Source organism: Bos grunniens, chromosome 5 (genome assembly GCF_055505025.1).
Source record: "Bos grunniens cultivar Pamir isolate PY7600 chromosome 5, Bosgru_T2T1.0, whole genome shotgun sequence".
Classification (NCBI taxonomy): domain Eukaryota; kingdom Metazoa; phylum Chordata; class Mammalia; order Artiodactyla; family Bovidae; genus Bos; species Bos grunniens.
In genome coordinates this window covers 29,026,856-29,046,274 of record NC_141169.1, presented here as the reverse complement: position 1 = coordinate 29,046,274, position 19,419 = coordinate 29,026,856, and the positions used below count along the sequence as shown (strand labels likewise).

At 43.9% G+C, this 19,419-nt stretch overlaps 1 protein-coding gene across 4 annotated transcripts in view; it reads left to right on the top strand.

The window, feature by feature from the left end:
- The window catches only part of SLC4A8 (solute carrier family 4 member 8), a 109,665-nt gene extending 91,723 nt beyond the window's left edge, over positions 1–17,942 (top strand). For all 4 annotated transcript variants that reach the window (XM_086399379.1, XM_086399377.1, XM_086399376.1 and 1 more), the window contains 8 exons: positions 108–269; positions 1,168–1,419; positions 4,138–4,206; positions 5,383–5,556; positions 7,836–7,973; positions 9,458–9,549; positions 11,462–11,557; positions 12,673–17,942. In XM_086399379.1, the coding sequence (XP_086255505.1) occupies positions 108–269; positions 1,168–1,419; positions 4,138–4,206; positions 5,383–5,556; positions 7,836–7,973; positions 9,458–9,549; positions 11,462–11,557; positions 12,673–12,685 (996 nt within the window). In that variant the 3' untranslated portion in view covers positions 12,686–17,942. The remainder of the gene's footprint in view (positions 1–107; positions 270–1,167; positions 1,420–4,137; positions 4,207–5,382; positions 5,557–7,835; positions 7,974–9,457; positions 9,550–11,461; positions 11,558–12,672) is intronic.
- The last annotated feature ends 1,477 nt before the right edge of the window (positions 17,943–19,419 follow it).

Sequence of the window (19,419 nt, the reverse complement as noted above, 5' to 3'; positions counted from 1 at the left end):
CAAGAATAAAAAGAAATGTGGTTGTTGTGATTCAGTTTGATCTGTTTTGCCCTAATGACTACAGTTAACTTAAAATACAAAAATAAAACCTTGCTTTTTCCCTTTAGCCAACACGGGATGACCGAGGGTGGATTATTAGTCCCATTGGCCCCAATCCCTGGTGGACTGTGATTGCTGCAGTTATCCCAGCACTGCTCTGCACTATCTTAATATTCATGGACCAGCAGATCACAGCCGTCATCATTAACAGGAAGGAACACAAACTCAAGGTAAGAAAAATTTCTGACCTAGAATAATGGCATAATAATAATGGCAACCTATTACATCTTTAAAAAAATTTAGGGAAAGCCCATTTAGACCAGGAACTGTATTACCTGGGTACAAGCAGTCATGGAAGGAGCTATGGAAGGAGTTTCTGGGGGTTTCTGACTCCTTCATTAATGACAGAGATTGGTTTGGAGATGAAACTAGAGTAGAGCATGATTGTGCAATGTGAAGGAAGCTTGGAATCTATTACTCTCCTCTCAGACCTATGGGGGAGGTTGGTGGGCAGAATTCTTGGTGGTCCCAATATGGTCATATGCTCTGGTCCAGGGTTATCGTCCCGAGGTTCAGGTTACGGCTTGGACCACTGTTTCCTGGAGACAACTGTTCTCCCATTGGCGTACATTACTGAGGTTTCCAGACTGAACCTTGAGCCCATGAATCCTAGGAGGTAGGGTTGGTGCCAAAACATTGATTAGTGAGAGGCTTCATGACTTGTCTCTATTCCTTCATTCCCTAGAGTAGGCAACCTCCATATTTGGCAAGGAATGGGGTGTGTTTATAGGAACCTATTTATTGCCAACTCCTGTAAGGTCGACCCTCTAGAATGGTCAAGATATGTCTCTGGCTACTCTGCCGAGAAAGGATGAATCTTTGAATATGTGATACTCAGGGTGAGATCTGGGGACACTTGGATAAAAACTGGATATTGGTATGTGTAGGACACGCTAAGGTTTCTCTTTCTTCTCTGTTCCCTCCAAACCAGGAGGGGCTGCAAGACTTCTGGAATCCCTGGAGCCCTTCCTTATCCTTCCTGCTTTGGGCCTGAGACTCTTAGCTCACTGTCCTATGTCCCACTACAGCCAGCCCACTGATGGTGATGGAGACTCTGTTTCCCCACAGAAAGGATGTGGCTACCACCTGGACCTGCTGATGGTGGCCGTCATGCTGGGTGTCTGCTCCATCATGGGCCTGCCCTGGTTTGTGGCTGCAACTGTCCTATCCATCACACACGTGAATAGCCTCAAACTGGAATCTGAGTGCTCTGCCCCAGGAGAACAGCCCAAATTCTTGGGCATCCGTGAACAGAGAGTGACAGGTCTTATGATCTTTGTGTTGATGGGCTGCTCAGTCTTCATGACAGCTATATTAAAGGTAAAACCATTCATTCGTTCATTAGGTAAATATTAAGTGCCTCATTTGTGCTGGGAATGCAGTGGTACAATAAACAGATACACATACAAATACCTGCCCTGAGGTATTTATTCTAAGTGGAGCAAGACAGATAAGATGTAGTTAAGGAAGTTAGTTAAGAAAATAAACAGGGTAGTTACAGAATGTAATATGTGATCAAAGGAAATATAGTGTTGTATGGTTCTATAGAGAAGTAAAGGGATGTGTTTTGTTAGTGTGGTCAGAGAAGGCCTCTCTAAGGAAATGGTGTTTAAGATGAGATGGAGCCAGCCCTGCCATGAGTGGTGGGAGAGGACATGGGGGGAAGGGAGAAAAGCAGTCTAGACAAGTCCTGAAGTGGGAAATAATGATACATGTTCTAGGAGCTACCAGGGCCATGTGGCTCAGGGATGTTAAAGCAAAAGCACTGTGAGATGAGATTGAAGAGGGCAAGGGCAGATCATGTAGGGCTTGTTGACACTGGTAAAGGTAACCTTCAGAGAGTTTTAACAGTAGAGGGACATCCATTTAATATTTTTTAAAAAGATCTCTCTGGCTCATATCTAGAGAATAAGTATTTAAGGTTGAGGAAAAATAGAGGTAGAAGACTGTGAGTCTGTTTAATAGACTGTGAGTCTATTACAGGTGAGAGAGGATGGTGGTTGGATAGGGAAGTTGGTAGTAAGGAATGCATAAAAGGCATGACTTCTGTATATCTTGGAGGAGATCAGGTCTTGCTGGTTGATTGGATATGGAATGGGAAAATGGAAACATCAAAATGACTGCTAGGTTTTTGACTTGACCATCTGGGTGCAGAGTGATGGCATTTAAGGTGGAGAAGGCTGTATGAAGGAGGAAGTGATTTTGTAAGGGATGGGCTGTGATCAGATTTGAGTGAGATGTCTGGTAGGCATCTGAGTGAAGAGGCTGGGTGGGGGTTACTAGACTAAAAATATAAATGTGGGAGTCAGCAGCACATAGGTGGTAGTGAAAGCCAGGGGCATAGATGAGCTCACTCAGGGGGAAGGGTAGCTATAAAAAAGGAGGAGTGGAGAGAAGAGCAGAGTCCATGGAGGTCCAATATTTAGAAGGTGGGTAGAGGAAGAGACAGCAACAGAGACTCAGAGGAGCTGCCAGAGGGGGAGGGGGGGAACCAGGAACATATGATGTCAGGGAATTCAAGCAAGGGGAATGATTGGTTGGAAACTGTCTGGAAAAATGAAGACCAAACCAAGATCATTGGGTTTGGCAACATGGAAGCCTAATGAGACTTGCCAAGAGCAGATTGATTGGAACAATACAGTAGAAGCCTAGTGATGGGGACCTGAAGCGTATATAGGTGGTGAGGAAGTAGAGTGTGGGCAGACAACTCTATCAAGAAGTTTTTTCTATTGAAGTAGAACAGCGAAATGGGCAGTGGCTGGTATGAGACATGGGGTGAAAATAGGATTTTTGGAAAGATAGAAGCTACCTTGAACATGAGGAAAAAAAATTGTTGTGGGTGAAAGGCCCGCCTGTGGGAAAAATAGGATAAAAAAGAAAGTTCAAGCCCCAGCCATTGTGGGGCACTTATCTCCCTTGCCTCCTTCTCCCGCCTTTTAGTGACTCATCAGCCACTTCAGCCTGCAATGCAGATGCTGTTTAAGGGTGCAAATTGGCACAGGTGGGACAGGATTCTGAACCCTCCTTCTGCCTCCTTACCTTCCACTTGATCTTGCCACGTCTTCTCATTCCTCTTCCCCCTTTTACTCTCTGTCCCTGGCACGCCCCCACCTCTGATCTGGGTGCCATCTGGAGGAGCCCAAAGGTGTCTGCTCTTTGGGAGTGTAACCATGAGTCATTGTGGTGGGCATTGCCTGGCCTTCCTAGAACAGTCTCAGGAGGATTCTTTTAGGCAATCATTCAGTAGTTCTTCTAACAAGGTTAGCACCAAATTGAGATGTCTACTCACTCTAGAGCCAGAACAACATAAAATCCAATAGAGATTTTCTAGTTCAAAGAAGAATTATGTTTAGACGTGTTCGTTAGCCCCAGAATAAAAGCAAGTTGAGTGTAGTCTTTGCAGTGACATTTTCCTTGCCTTAATTCCACGGGCCTCATTACCTCGTAAAGCTGCTCTGAAAATTACCTAGATTGGTATAATGTGGGAAGTGTGCGTGTGTATTCAAGTGCAATAGAATCATGTTGCCATTTCTCCCTAAATTATTCTTCATCTGACAAGATACCTCCCTACCCCTGCCCTCAAATCTCTGATTAATAAAAAGCAAATGCTTGTAGCCTATATTAAAATACACCAAGTCCCTGAGGAGATGATTATGTGATTACAAAAGATTTAAAAGATTTCAGTTCTGTAAAAGAGATGGGTGAGTGTGTGTGTGTGCGCATATGTGTGTGTGCGTGCCTGCCCAGTTCCCTGGAGGAGGAAGAACCAGATGGGGAGAAGATGTGAGGCCTATGATTTAACCAGGACCGGATTACACTTACATGTAATCATTTCATTTCAGAACAAAATGATTTGTATCATTGTCAGCTTCTGTTTTCGCTTCTGCTTCTTAATCATGTAAAGACAGCAGAAATGAACACAGCATTTCTGCAGTGATTTTGTGAGTTTGCTTCCTTCTTGGAGGTTTGGCAGTTTATATAATCTTGAGTGTGCTATGATACACATTGAATTTCTGGTCTCTGCCCTTTCATTTTCAGTTTATCCCGATGCCAGTCCTGTATGGAGTCTTCCTCTACATGGGAGTGTCTTCCCTGCAAGGAATTCAGGTACTATGGGGTTCAGCCAGGCAGCGTCTTCGCTCTGTGAGCTCACCTTCCTGACCAGGGAGAGCAGCTTCCCTAGGGAACCACAAGCCAGTTCTTGAGGAACTATTTCCTAGTCTTGCTGCTTAAGCTCTTTTAGACATTCCCTTGGACACTGGGCAAAATGCAGTCATGTTGGCATGAGGGCACAGAGACTCGCAGGGTAGCCTGACTCAGCGCCATGGTTCCAGTCCTTCGTCAGTTTTATTCAGCAGTTATCAGACATGTAGTAAACACCCGGTGTTTTGTCAGATGCTAGTAAACTTAGATCTGAAAGGCTGGTCAGAAGCCAAACGGGCTTCCGCACATGCATGTGTGCATGGCAAGTTGCTTCAGTTGTGTCCTCCTCTTTGCGACCCTGCGGCAGGCTGCTCTGTCCATGGGATTTTCCAGACACGAATACTGGAGTGAGTTGCCATGGATGCCACTAGCTTTGGTCCCAAGCTAAAGTGTGTGTGCGGGGTGTAACTGAGGGTACACTGGTGAAGAGATTGGGAAGTCATGGGAACTGCCCCAGGTAAGCAGGTATTACTTCCTGTCACACATTGTCTTTCCCCATCTATCAACTCATTCCTCTGAGTCCTTTGAATTGAGAAAATCAAGAGCTTTTAATTGCTTCTTCTATTGGTGGCTGGTTCCTCTTCGTTTTTTTGAAATGTCCAGTAGTCACTTTTATACACTGAGTTCTTTGGGCAGGTTATTTAATCTCTCTGAGTCTCTGTTTTCCTTTTTATAAGGATATTTTCTATATCCAGAATGTTGTGAGGTTTCATTTTATGTTTTTACTTTAAATAATTTGTGAAAAGCTCCAAACTCCTCCAAGAACAAATAGATTTGGGCTTTTAAGCAGAAGAATGCCATTGGCCTATTTTGTTTTCAGTACTCCCCAAGAAAGAGCTCTCTCAGGAGCTACAGTATGAATAGAAGAAAGTTGAACTGAAAATGAGAAGGAAGATTTTAATGTGATGCTGTCCCTTACCAACCTTGGCCAAATGACCTGTTCTCTTTGAGACTCAGTTTCTACTTCTGTCAGGTAGACATGGTATTAGCTACCTTTCAGAGCCTGTGATATAACGACATGAGCGGGCCCAACAAGCCCCAGGACAACCACCGAAAGATGAGCGCTGACTCCCTTTTCAGTTCTTCGACCGCCTGAAGCTCTTCGGGATGCCTGCGAAGCACCAGCCAGACTTCATTTACCTGCGGCACGTGCCGCTGCGCAAGGTGCACCTGTTCACCCTCATCCAGCTCACCTGCCTCGTCCTGCTCTGGGTCATCAAGGCATCTCCAGCGGCCATTGTCTTTCCTATGATGGTGAGTTGTAAAAGGTGTTGTTCTTTATTTTAAAAAATAGTGATAAAATAGGCGTAATAGAAAACCTAGCATCTTCACTATGGTTACCTGTACAATTCAGTGGCGTTAAGTACCTTGTTGTGCAGCCAGCACCACCATCTTTCTCCAGAACCTTCTTCATCTTGCAAAACTTGAAACTCTGTACCTGTGAACCAATAACTCCCCTCAGTCCCTGGTGACCACCATTCTAATTTCTGTCTCTATGAATTTGACTCCTCTCAGGACCTCATGTGAGTGGAATCACAGTATTTGTCCTTTTGTGACTGGCTTGCTTCACTTAGCATACTGTCTTCAAGGTTCGTCCATGTTTTGTCAGGGTGGGTTTTTTGGAGAACATCCATCCTAATGGGTGTGAGTTAGTATCTCATTGTGGTTTTGATTTGGTTTTAATGTCCCCAGTGGTAAGTTATGTTGAACATCTTTTCATGTGTTTATTGGCCATTGGTATATCTTCTTTGGAGAAGTGTCTGTTCAAGTCCTCTGCCCATTTTGAGATCAGGTGGTTTGTTTTTCTGTTGTGGAGTTTTAGGAGTTCTTTCTGTATTCTGGATATTAGTCCTTTATTGATGGTGAGTTCCTGTTTTTTTGGCTGGTCTTCACAGACCAAGCGTTATTTGGGGGACCTTGAGGTATAGAGGCATGTGTGTAGTAGTTTGCCATGCTTTTTTTTCAGGACTATCCATCTGCCTTTCTGCCTGTCTGTATTTCTTTCTGTTTATTAATCTTTCTTTCATGAATCTGATATGGAGAGAGGACTCTTCATGTTTGTGATAATTTGCGTATTATCTGAAAGCAGTATGGTTCCAGTTTAGAATTCATTGCAATCAGAAGTATCTATAGTGATGAAAATGCACTGTTTCAAGTCAGTGGGAGAGAGGAAGAGGTGTCTAGCACTGATAAGTGACTGGGACACCCCTACCTCCTTTCAAACGAAGCAAGGGCTTTGGAAAGGAGACCAGGAAAGCTGAACTGTGTGGTGCAACAGGTGACAATCTGTTTCCTAAAAGCAGGGTGATGATGAAATACATGCCACCTGACCACCTCACTGTTGCATCTTGTCCTCTTGATGCCTTCCTCTCTCTGGCTCACTCTATGTCATGAGAACGCTGAGCATTCAGTGGGCTGTTTGAAAGTTATCCAAAGGATGGGCCTCTGGAGGGAAAAGGCAATGAGGGTAATATTGAGTATTCATTTACATACTTTTGAAGTCTGTCTTACTGGGAGAATATTCAAGGATGAAGAAACTTCGGGGTTCTTTTCCCCTAATCTCCTAGATATATATCTTCCTGATGGGATTCTCAGTTTTGTCAGAGTACATGTAGGGTTCTGCATTGGGGTGCTATGTTCAGGGCTTGAGTGTTTGGTTAAAGAAATAGCAAATTCCCAGCAAATCCTGGAAGGGATACTTTCAATTTTGGATTTATTGTGAAAATAGTTGTTGAAATTAAGGGGAAATGAATACAGTTAGCCAGATTTTCCCCATTTCTGATCCAGTCACTGGATTTAGCTGGTGAACACCAGTCAGTCCAGGCAGGGCATTCTGGGGTATTATTGGTTCTCCTTTGGCTGAAATGGCCCTTATGGGGAGAAAGTAGAGAAGTATTTGAGAACTCTGGTCATTTCTATTGAGTTGATTAGCTGTCATATTTTAGGCAAGTTACCTTCTCTCCCTGGGCCTCAGTTTCCTCATTTATAAAATGAGTGTCAAACCACGTCAGAGGCCAGAGACAGAAACCACTTGAGATCCATGCGGCGGACATAAAGCAGGGCTTTGCGAGTAAATGTACAGGCAGAGGACCAGAGGAAATCCAGATGGCCCTTCAAGGCGCCCTAACCCTGTGGTGGCCCATGCTTGGGTTGGGTATAACTGGCCCCACCAAAACCATCTCCTAGAGAGGCTTGCCACCCCTATCCTGCCCTCTAGCCCTTCCTACTGGTCTCGAGCCAGGAGAAGACAACTCTTAGGGCAATCTGACAATGAGGGTTTCTCTTTTCAGTGAAGAAATTAAATTAGTTCAAGCAGGGAATTAATAAGTTGTAGAGTTGTTATGATGATAGTTAAATAAAATATTGTATATAAAACACTTAGTATCTGGTATAGAGAGCCTCAATAAAAGGCAACTGTGATGATTGAGTTTGATTCTGCCTGACATGTCTTAGTCTGCTGTGAATATAAGACTTGATTTTTTACTCCAGAAGGGAACAAGCCCCTTTAATTCATTTTCTTTATATTTCTTCAGGTTTTGGCCTTGGTCTTTGTCAGGAAAGTCATGGATCTCTGTTTCTCTAAGCGGGAGCTGAGCTGGTTGGATGATCTAATGCCTGAGAGCAAAAAGAAGAAGTTGGATGATGCCAAGAAGAAGGCCAAGGAGGAAGAGGTCATAGTTCTTGCACCAACTGCACACTTTGGGGCAGCCTCAAATTACAGAACATAGGAAGGGCCACATGAAAAGTCAGCATGTCTGGAATCCCAAGGGTTATATTTAGGATCGGGGAGGATTACTCTGAAGACATTCTCAGCTGATGTCTGTCCTTCATCTTCAAATTTGATAACCAGTTGTTTTTTCCTCTGTTTGTCTACAGCCTACTTACCAGGTTTACACTTAGAATATGAATGTGAATGTGCTTTTATTATCAGATTGAATAGTTTATGTTTTCCCAAAGGTCTAATTTGATAATTATTCAAAATCTATTCTTTTCTGAGAGTGTTTGTTACATACTTAATTGCAGATGGTGTTGTGGTTCATAGAGATAACTTGTATAGGACTTTCTGTCCTTTCTCATTTTCCTGAGCACTTGGCATCTGCCATCCACACAATGGACCTTTAGTCAGTGGCTTATAATATGTGCAAAGAATGGATGTATAGCAAAATGAAAATACCAGTCCAAGAATGAGCCTGAAAGAGTTTTCACATCCAGTTAGTGCCTGAAATAGGCACTCTGAAATTCATTTTAGAGGAATTTTTTCCTAAAATCTTGAATTTTGAAAATATTGTGTAATTTTTTCGAGCTATAACTGACACATAATATGGTGTAAGTTTAAGGTATACAGTACAATGATCCTATATAAGGATAAGCCAAAAATTCAATCCCTGGGTCAGGAAGATCCTCTGGAGAAGGAAGTGGTAACCCACTCCAGTATTCTTACATGGGAAACCCAATGGACAGAGGAGCCCAGTGGGCTACGGACTATGGGGTTGCAAAGAGTCAGACACAAGTTAGTGACTGAACAACAACAACAAGCCTAAAGTAGGATAGTCCAAAAGTCTGCAGGCTAACCAACACATAGGGTATGTTATTATGGGGGTTTCACACTGGTTGCAGAGGAAAGGAAGACTAGAGTGAGTAATGTCCTCCACATCACCAACATTCCTATAGGGCTTACCAGTGTGGGAATTAGGAGTGATCTCAGAGATAAAATCTCCAGACTGGAGTCTGGTGGCATCACAGAATGCTAAGGGGTAGGGCTGTGATAGGTGAAGGTGGTCAATGAGATGAGTAAGTTATGGGGTTATAGTATCCAGCCTCGTGACTACAGTTAACAATATTGTTGTTCAGTCGCTAAATCGTTTGCAGTGCCATCGACTGTAGCCTGTCGGGCTCCTCTTTCCAGTAATTCGGTAGTTGTATCTAAAGGTCTACTCATATTCAGGTTCTTTTTTTTTAAGTACTGTTCAATAGGTGCAGATATTGGATTGCTCTCATTTTATGGTGAGTCAAAACTATGAAAGAACATAGCTACACTCTCTTATAATAAATGTGAGAGAAAATTAGGTAGAAATTATAGGGATTGAAAAATGGGCTGGTGTAGACTACTGGTTTCACTTGATCCAAGATAAAATAATGTCTCTTTTTCTTGCAGGAAGCTGAGAAAATGTTAGAAATCGGGGGAGACAAGTTCCCCTTAGAGAGCAGGAAGTTACTAAGTAGTCCTGGAAATCACAACAGTTTCAGGTAAAGCTCCCAAAACACGGAGGAGTTGACTTCTTTTGGTGGTTCTGTAAACATTCTGGCTTTGTGGTGGGGATTGGGGCATGAATGCAGCTGCTGGTATAAAAAGCTGAACATTCAACCTCTCAGTTGCAACCTATGAAAACACACTTCCTTTTGGTTTCCTGAGGGCCTGCCATGCGTCAGGCACTGTGCCAGTTATGGGAGTCATGGGAGGACCCTGCTTCCAAAGTTCGTGCTCTCCTCAAACCAGTGCTCTTTCTGCCTGTCTCTGCCACCTTCCAAGGGTGAATAGGATACAGGCTATGCTTGTCATCCTAGTGGGTGTGAAGTTCCCGTACTTAGGCAAATCTTTGGGGGATGGGCAGGGACATCCCCTTCCAGCTTGGCTCATGGCAGCTGCAGTCCCAGAAGCCAAGGGGAAACTGAACTGGGATTCCTCCAATTCCTTACTTCTGCCAGAGATCTTAGCCTTTTGGTCTGTTCCACCTATTTGTGGTCTGCTCACCACAAATCACAGGATGCTAAATCGGTCCGTTTGTGCATTCATTCCTGGCATTTTGTTTCCACTTTGAGAGAGGAATACACAAGCTGAAAGAAGCCCAGAGGTGGAGAGGGAATAGAAAAGGGAGAGAGGGGATCTGGGCCATCTAGATGCTGGATGATTTACTGCCGACTTTTTGAATTGATTGTGGTTTATACTGAGGGAGAAAAGAGGAAAAGCTTTTCTTTGGCCTTTTATTCATTTATTTATGACAACTGAAAGTAATGTATATTTAAGGTATGCAACATTATATGTAATATGTAAATATATATATATATATATATGCAGTAAAAGAATCACTTTAATCAAATTGACAGCATATTCATCACTTCCTATACTTACCATTTCTTTTTTGTGGGTGGAGAGAACATCTGAGATCTACTTTCTTAGCAAATTTCAAGTATACAATACATTCTTATTACTAACTATAGTCCCCATGCTCTATATTGTCTTCAGAACTTACTCATCTTTTAATGGGAAGTTTGTACCCTTTGATCAATATCTCCCCTTGTCCCCCCACCCCTCAGCCTCTGGTAACCAGCATTCTACTCTGTTACTATGAGTATTTAACTTAAAAAAAAACGACATGACCACAAAGAAATGGAATCGTTGGTCCTTAATAAACTTTCTGTAAGTTGCCATTCAAGGAGCCAGAGACTTAGCGTTCTCTGTGGTGAAGTGGGAGCCATGCTCCTTTTCTAGCAGGTGCTTTCTCCTCTCTTGGCCTTTTAGAAGGAAACGGTCTGGCATGAGGAAAACTTCAGAGTATTGGGGGGATGGGGGTTTCTAGGAGACCAAGGACAGGATTCAAGGTCTTGATTTTCCACTTATGCATGTTTGACCTTGGACGGTCTCTTAACCTCTCTTAATCCGACAAGCTTTGTTTTCTACACGTTCAGAGTGAGGATGTTAATCCTCTCTGATGCTGTAATCGTTAAGATACCACATTGTAATAGACCTTTGTAAACTACAAATGGAAAAGATCTGGCCATGTAAAAGAAAAGGAACAAAGAGCGCTTAGCCCCATGCCTGGCATGCAGCGAGCACTCAGTCAGTTGTAGCTCCTGGTGCTGCCACTATGGGCATCACAGTGCTGTCACCAGCATCGCCAGAGGGGCCCTTCAGAGGCGAGCAGAAGTGTGCAGGCAGGGCTGGCCCCTTGCCAGCACCCCAGCCCAGCCCTCAGCTCTGACTCACGGGCCACCTTGCCTGTCGAATTCCAACCATCTGGTTCCTAGTGCTGCGAGAGCTATGAGACGAGCCCCCTCAGACTTCATCTTTTCCCTTCCGCTGGGTGGCGGGCATCACAGACTGAGGTATATGTCTTATTTATATATGTCTGACACTGACTGTCCTAAGCATTGATTTCAGATGTGATCCCTCTGAGATTAATATATCTGATGAAATGCCTAAAACCACGGTCTGGAAAGCTCTCAGTATGAATTCCGGAAACACAAAGGAAAAGAGGTAAAGAGAACTATAATTGCTGATTTTTCTTTATTTCTGGCTTTTAAAAATAGAAATCGTGTTGAAAGTAAACTGTATTTTAGGTGTAAAATTGAATTTATCTGTTAAATAGCACATCTAGGACTGCCGCTAACCTCACAGAATTGTTAGAAGCTTAAGAGAAGCAAAAATGTTTTCCAACTATTTGAGCAGATATATTGTTTTGAGCTGCCCATTTACATAAGCCCAAAGTTAGCATGGAATTATTTTGGAATGTAAATTTGCTTTATCTGTTTCATTCCCTTTATCCTCCTTCTAGTTCCCATTTCAAAATCGGTAGAGCATCTCTCTGGTGATTGCAGCCATACAAACTGGAAAATCCTTACAATATTGGATAGTGTTGATAATATTGATACAAACTAACCTATTTAACTTGTTCCATAATGAGAATTATTGTCTCATAAAGATTTTGAAATATTAAATTATAATTGTTTTCTTATTTTGAAAACTAAATTCTGAATATTGTTTGTCAGTAGCATAGATCAATCTTAATCTGGTTCATGAAGAAAAGGGAAAGACGAGGCATTTTTGCCCACATTGAGGTAGGCTGTGTACTCAAATTACGTAAATAATTTTGTCCAAACACTAAGTCATCAGATAATTGAAAATGAAATCTTAGGTCTTACTAAAGGCAATTTTTCTAGCTTAAAAAAAAAAATCAGTAGGCTAGGTTAGGAGACTTATTAATGTATGTGTAACCTGGCAGACCACTGTTTCTGGCACTTGGTTTATTCAGCCATGAAATGGGGATAATAACCGTCTCATTCATAAGGCTGCTCTGGAAAGTCACAGCCGCTAGTGGGTGGTAGTGGTAGGTTATTTCTTCATCGAATGGGTTAAAATAAATCTGTGCTGAATGTGAGTGAAATATAGAATCTTGTTTCCTTCAGAGGAAAATCCAGGCAGCTGTCGAAAGTATAACGCACATGATTATTTTTAGTTGAGAACTAGTCTACTTGTAAATGAACTTAAAATATAGCCAGATCGAAATTGTGGTGACATCTTCAAAGTATTGTGTTAAAAGCAGGAATGAATCATGTGTTCCCTTTTTGTCTAATTGTAACACTTTTGTTCAGTCTCTTCAACTAAAAGTCTTTGCTGGGCTGGAGGCTGTGGGCCGTGAGGTGCCACAGGGAAGCTGTGGTTACAGAGAAGATGGCGGGGGTCTCAGAGAAGAAGCGAGCCCGAGCCTGGCCCTGTCCTTGGTCCTGGCCAAGCCATGCGAGATTCAGTTATTGGTGGCGTGCGTCAGAGGGCATCGCCAGGCGTGAGCATGGAAACAGAAGACCACCTCCTGCTGGTACTTCTCTTCTTCCTTCTCTTTCTCTTCAGAACTGCCACCATTGAAGACCCAGCTTCCCACTTGCCAGACATTTCCTTTTCAGGTGGCTGGCCTGCTGAGCCATCTAAATCCATTCTGCCACTGAGGATTTTCCTCAGTGAGGTCCCTCTTGCTCAAGGACAGGGAGGGGGAGTGGGAGGAGAGCAGAGAGCAAAGGGAAGCCTCTCTGGTTGCATAGTGACTGCAGGCTCCTGGGCAGCCCTGGGCCTTGGTTTGGTTGCCTCCTCTGGGGGATGCTGGTCAGACCCAGAGGCTGCCAGAAGGTCTGCTCCTAGGAGGGTCAGCACCCTGAGCATTGGCAGTGCCAACCACAACAGCCAGAAGATGCCTCTGATCCAGTGCGTCTTCCTCACTCCCTAGCAGCAGCCTGCATAACTCAGCGAGAACCTTGGATGATGAAAGGGCCAAGAGGGACACACACACTGGACTTGCTTAGCTCAGATGGGAAAAGGCTCAGGGGAAAATGAAGAGTGAGGATGAGCAGCTTCGCTTGGTTTCACTGATAGAGTAAGAGAATGAGCTTTAGTGGCTACAGAAGGAATTAGTTTAGACATCAGGAAGGACTTCCTAGCCTGAAGATTTGTCATCCTGTCTGCTGTCTAGATATCTGGCGAAAGTTTGATTATAGATGTTTGTGAGTAGAAAAGAAGATAAGGGGTTTTTTATTGGGCATGTTGAGGAAACATCTGTGTCTTGCTGCTGTCTCTTGAGGACATATTTTGATTCCATTCCTGGAGAGATCCAAGTGCTTACGTAATGTCTCCTTAGCTGCCTTAGTCGCAAACCATCATCAACTCAATGGACCAAACCACTTTCATCATCCTGGATTTTTTTTGTTAACACATGTTTTGACTTTCAGATGTAAAAAGCTACAATGGGGAAATGAACTGTAAGTGGTGAAATTAATTCTGGTATTCAGTTTAAAACTATATTTCTACTTTTTGTCTCTTCTTCTCTGTTGCAGTGAGGGTTTGGGCTCCATTGTGTATAGACTTTCCCTTCCTTTGTGCACAGAATGTGACTAACAAGCATGTTGGTACCCAGGGGGTCTGATCAGTTTCCATCCTGGAGAATATTTGTACAGAGGGACAGCCCTTCAGTGTGCTCTCTTTCATTGGTGAAGAGTTGCTACGTAATCTTATTGAAGTTTACATTCCCTTGGACTCCAAAAATATGTTGATGCTATTCTAGTCTTACTCTAGGGACTTTGATATTGAAGGAATCCTGCATTTTCCTATCTCCCTATCTCTTAGAGCCACAATTATTTTTAATACACAGATGATTTTCAAAATATTTGACAACTGGTACAGGATAGATACCAACCACTGAGAAAGGATGCCTGCTGTAAACAAGCAGTATATATGGCCATACCAGTGCCTACTGGCTGAACATCACCCTGCTTTCAAATATTAAAGTGATATCCCTTTGAGTTATGGGTATTGTTCCTGCTTGTCTAATTTCTATTCACAAGGCTGTTTCAGGGACAGCCTCAGCTTCCTTTCCTATGGTGCAGACAGGATCAGGCATGCTTCTTTGAACTCTATGGGCATTAAAATCTTTGAGAGCCAAAGCTTCACATTTTATCACTTTAGGATAAATGTAATCATTGTACCTGTTTACCTACCTGGTTTAGAAAAATCATAAGGCAACCCATCATTGGGAAAAGCTTTCTTGCTGACTTTCCCTCTCCCTCTCTGGCTGCTTCCTTGAACTTGCCTCCTTTCTTCTCTGTTCCCTGAGAACATCCCTCCTCTCTTCCCCCATCTTGCCCCTCCCATCTGTTCCTGCCGCCTCTGTATAGGGAAGGTGGTGACTGCATCCTGTTCCCTTGGCCTCAGCGTGGCTACAAGGAATATAGCAGGGAAGTCTCCATCATGCAGCAGAACTGGGTGACAGTGTCGCTCCGAGCATCTGTTTCTGCACACACAGATGTCTCATGATGCCCTGTCCTGTGGGCTTCCTGTCTTTGTTACCCTCCCGGGTTCCTGGCACAGCCTACTTTGGGAGGCTGTGCCAGTCTTTTTGGGCGATTAAATTTTCCTCAAACAACAGCTAGCTCCATTTGTGCTACATCTCAGTGGCAGGAACCACTCCATACTCTTCCTCTCTCATCTTTCCCAAATCCCACCCAGCACTCAACCTCAGTCCTGGCTGCTTCCCAGCTAAGGTCCGTGGCTGGTGACTATGGGTGGCAAAGTCAAGGTGGGACAGTGTTTAGGATAGGAAACTGAGAGTGGTAGTGAGACAGAGGCCTCGTGCGTATATGCGTGTGTCTGTGTGTGCATGTGTGCTTACTGACAAATAAGAGTATATCCAGGAGATTTCGTTGCTGCTACTAAACAGCCTCGTGCATCTAAGTTGTGGGAACATCAAGAGAATATGGTCCTTCCCCCATCTAGGACTTGCCCTCTCTAGCCTGATAGAATTGCCTGAGGGCAAATGCAGATAGCTTAGTCTTAGAAAAAGGTGTTTAAGCTCAATATTAAGGAGAAACTGATCTAGGGGTAGAAAGCAAGGCAGGTAGTTAGGTAATTCCCATGCCCAGGCTTGCTTGGGCCAGAGAAGTAGTCCGCCTCTTCTCTGACGAGGGGAAATTTCAGGAGTAGTCTGAGTGTTGACAGTCAGTGTCCTGATAGGCTGGTATTGTAGAGTAGGAAGGGATGGAGGCCAGGGATTAAGAAAGTGATGGGGAGTGGCATCTTGGTTCTAAGCAGAAAAAGTGGCATCTAGTGGCATCACTAAGTGGGTGGGTTACTTCCTAACTTGTGACTTAGGGAAGGGTTGGTCTAGGGAGAAGGTGAAGGTCAGCAGAAACGTGTTGTGAAATTGCCCCAAATATTGCTTACGTAAAATGCAGGTGAATCCTTTGTAGCTCTTGATGATTTCAAACTTCTGATGATGGGACTATCAGGAGAGCTGGTCTTTACTGCACTCAGCTCTTGTCCCCTCTCCTTGTTCATATATTAAATTTGCCTTTGGGGTAGAGAGCTAGAGAACCATTCATTTCCAAAACAAGTTATAAATAGTTGCTTTTTCTATTTGTCTGGGATAGGACTGGCTTTTAAATTAGTCATAGATATTTGATCAAAATCTGGTATGCTAAGTCTTAGGTTTGGTTAACATCTTAGGTTGACATCTGTGACCTTTAAGAGGTCTCTGCTTTGGGGAATCTGGTTTTTGGTCATCCAAAAAAGACAGTTCCCTGTTTGACTTTATTTTCTACCTATTCTGTATTCTAGACTTTGCTTCTAATTAAGGAACCAGTAATTCTCCCTGCAGCTTCTCTGATGATTTCAACGTCCATGTTCAGCATGTCCAGGTTTTCCTGACGCATAGGAGAAGGCTTGAGCCAAGAGCTCGTGGCTTTCATTCTAACTATCATTAGACATACTCTCCAGTATGTTCTTTCTACTACTTTGTTAGCTTCTCTAAATGTCTGCTTTTGCAGGAGTTAGCACCTCCTTCGAGGACTTTTAAGCACTCTTTGCTAGTTCGTTATTGCATTTTCCTTAGACTTCTCAGGTTCCCAAGCCACACCCTGGCAGGACAGTCAACATGCATCAGATATTCTCAGCCTTCTTGACTTTCTCTTGGTCGTAGCTGCCAGACCTCCTAAGGTAGAAATTGTTCCTGCCGGTCCTAACTGGCCAAATGAGACATCATATCAGTTCTGCCCCCTTTTGCTGACTTAGCTTTTTCAAGCTCTCTTTCCCCTCCTTTCTGCCTTTTCCTCAGTCTTTCAAGTTCTTCTTGGAGGGAAGGAGTTTTTGGTCAGAGGTCCTAACAACCCCTGCCAGTGGGGGCTGGGAAGAAAGGGGAGGAGGTTGGATAGTTCTGGGGCTGCTCCAAAAGGGAACTTTATGGTTATTTGCCTTATTTAGGATGAGAGACTATGAATTCTCAAGCCCTCAGGCTCATCCATATTTCAGTGTAAATAGAGAAAGACATTCCAAAACCAAATAGAAGGGATTTTTCTACCAAACCTATTCTTTATCATTCTTGGTGCCCCTGGGGTCTTATATTAATTATAGAGAATGGGGTAGTTGACTCAATTCACGTTTCTTTAGTTTCTTTATTGGAAGGAGGCTGACTTTCACAACCAAAGAGGTGTGAAGTAACTCTATCAAAAGGGGAAAGGAGTGTCACATGAATCTTTTCAATAGGAAACATCAGAAAGTGGAGCAATTCAACTACAGGCATAATTCTTTTAGGAGATTCTGTGCTCAAAGGGAATGGAATGGTTTCTGATCCTTCTGAAAAGAAAAGGAATAGCATTTTCTGAAACCCAACTCACTTTCAGCATTGGAGAATATAGAATTTTTCTTCTAGCTGATGGCATTAATATTTCTGAGCAGGAGAGAGAGAGCCCACCCACAGCCCTTTCCCAAGTCCAGCAGGAATCAGCAGAGCTTGGGTTCTCTTAGCAGGTTTGCGGTCGATTTCAACTTGCAGGTTTTTCACACGTGCAATAAACTGAATGTGCAATTACTCCTTTTGCAAAAGAGGCCAAAATCCTCCTCCCCACACCTCTCCTCCATATTCACTCCTCCAAGATGATAAGCCTCCCTCTCGTTTATCTGTGTCTGTCTGTCCGACTGGTTAGATATAGCTGCCCTCCCGAGCACATGGTGTCAGGTGGAGAGCAGAACGACCTTCCCACGGAAGGGGACGGCTTGAGGTGCTGGTACATTTCCCTCGTTTTCTATGTTCTTCTTTCTAGTAGGTCTCCTGTAGAGATAGAGATATTTTTGTTTTAGAGATTCCAAAGTATATATTTTTAGTGTAAGAAATGTACCCTCTCCACACTCCATGGTGTAAATAGAGCCAAGAACACGTGTCATTGTGATAATCCCCTAGCGATCTGCGGTAGCAACAGAATCCCTGTCCCTCACCGCCTAGTCTCACGGTCTGTGTCTGTGAACCGAGGGGGTGATGGTGACACCTCTGCCTGCCCAGACCTTCCTGTGCTCAATGGGTGAAAAATAAAGTCTGTGTAACTGTTAATACCTATGGTGTCTTTTGAGCTTGAAACGCGGGATCTGAGCCAAGGTGACCACCTTCCAGACTTGGGAAGAAGAGTTATGAAGATGCGGGGGTGGGCCTGAAGAGGGGCCTATACACTTTCCTGGGTACAGGTCCTGAGGATCCCTGGCTGGAGCCATGGATGAGGCTAGAGTGCCCTTTCTTTGGGGACCACTTAGACTTATTTTTGGGTCAGGGGACAGGATAGCATGAAAAGAAAGCCCACTTTGGAGCTACAACTAGGCTGATGAGACCAATTGCTAATATTTAAGGACTTGCCACTGTCTAGAAATCCAGATTTTAAAGATCTACAGTTATTCCAGATATTTTTGGTTTTAGGGGGCGTGGGGCTCCATTTCTCTTCCTCTCAAATCCAGTCATTTGAGGGATGGAGGAAAGGGGAAGAAGGAAGGATTGGAGTAAGAGTAAAGAGGTGACTGAGGGGGTAGAAGGCAAGGGTAAGGGGACAGCCAGTCAGCCAGCCTGTGAAATGTGACTAGAAGGGCATCAGCTGGAAGCCTCCTGGACACCAGCTCTCAGTGGCTTTTCTAGTAAGGAGAACCAAGACAAACGGGTGTGGGACACAGGACAAGCCAGGGTTAAGTCATGGGGTGTTTGGGAAGGTTCCTGTGTAGGAACTGAAGCCGGTTTTCACCCATTAAGTTAAACGTGAAAAGTGCTCAAGATGGTACCTGGCACACAACTAACACAGAGTAAGTAACAAGAAGCCTGGGGGAAGGTGGTTCCTGGCTTGGTTAATGGCATCAGTCATATCAGGGCTCTGGTCAGATTTTCTGCAGTTCTCTTGGTTTTCCCCCTCATAATCACAGGATGGCTCCAGAAGCTCTGGTCATCACAACAGGCAGCATAACTCTTCAGTACAACAGAGGGTGAGGGGGGCTTTCTCCAGCTTCTCTCTCTCTTTTAAAGGAGAAAACTTCTCCCAGAAGCCCCCTGTTCCCAACATGTCATTGGTCAGAATTGGGTCATATACTCATCTCTAAGATGGGAGAAGGAGATGGGATTATCTTGTTTGGCTTGGACAAATTGTCTTCACTCTCCAGGGTTGGGCCCGTCTTCCTTGACCATATTGCTGCTCTATTACTTGTACAAACTTCTGTTAGCAAGGAATAAGGCAGGAACTGTAAGCGACCAAATATCCAAAAGAATCTGCCAAAGGACCCAGGAGAACCTGAACTACGGGGCCTCCAGCAGAGCAGGAGCCGGGCTGCAAAAACAGGAGACTCAGGAGGCCGGGGAGTCTCCAGGCAGATTAGAGGTGTTCCACCTGCTTCTACCTAATCTACTAATGCCTGGCCCCCACTCCACACTGATTACACAGACTCCCTGGGAATAAGCACAGACACTGGTATTTGTTAGATTCTCTCCAGATGATACTTACATGCAGGAAGGTCAAATTGCTGTCACGCTTCACCTTCATCTTGGCCTGACTCAGCTC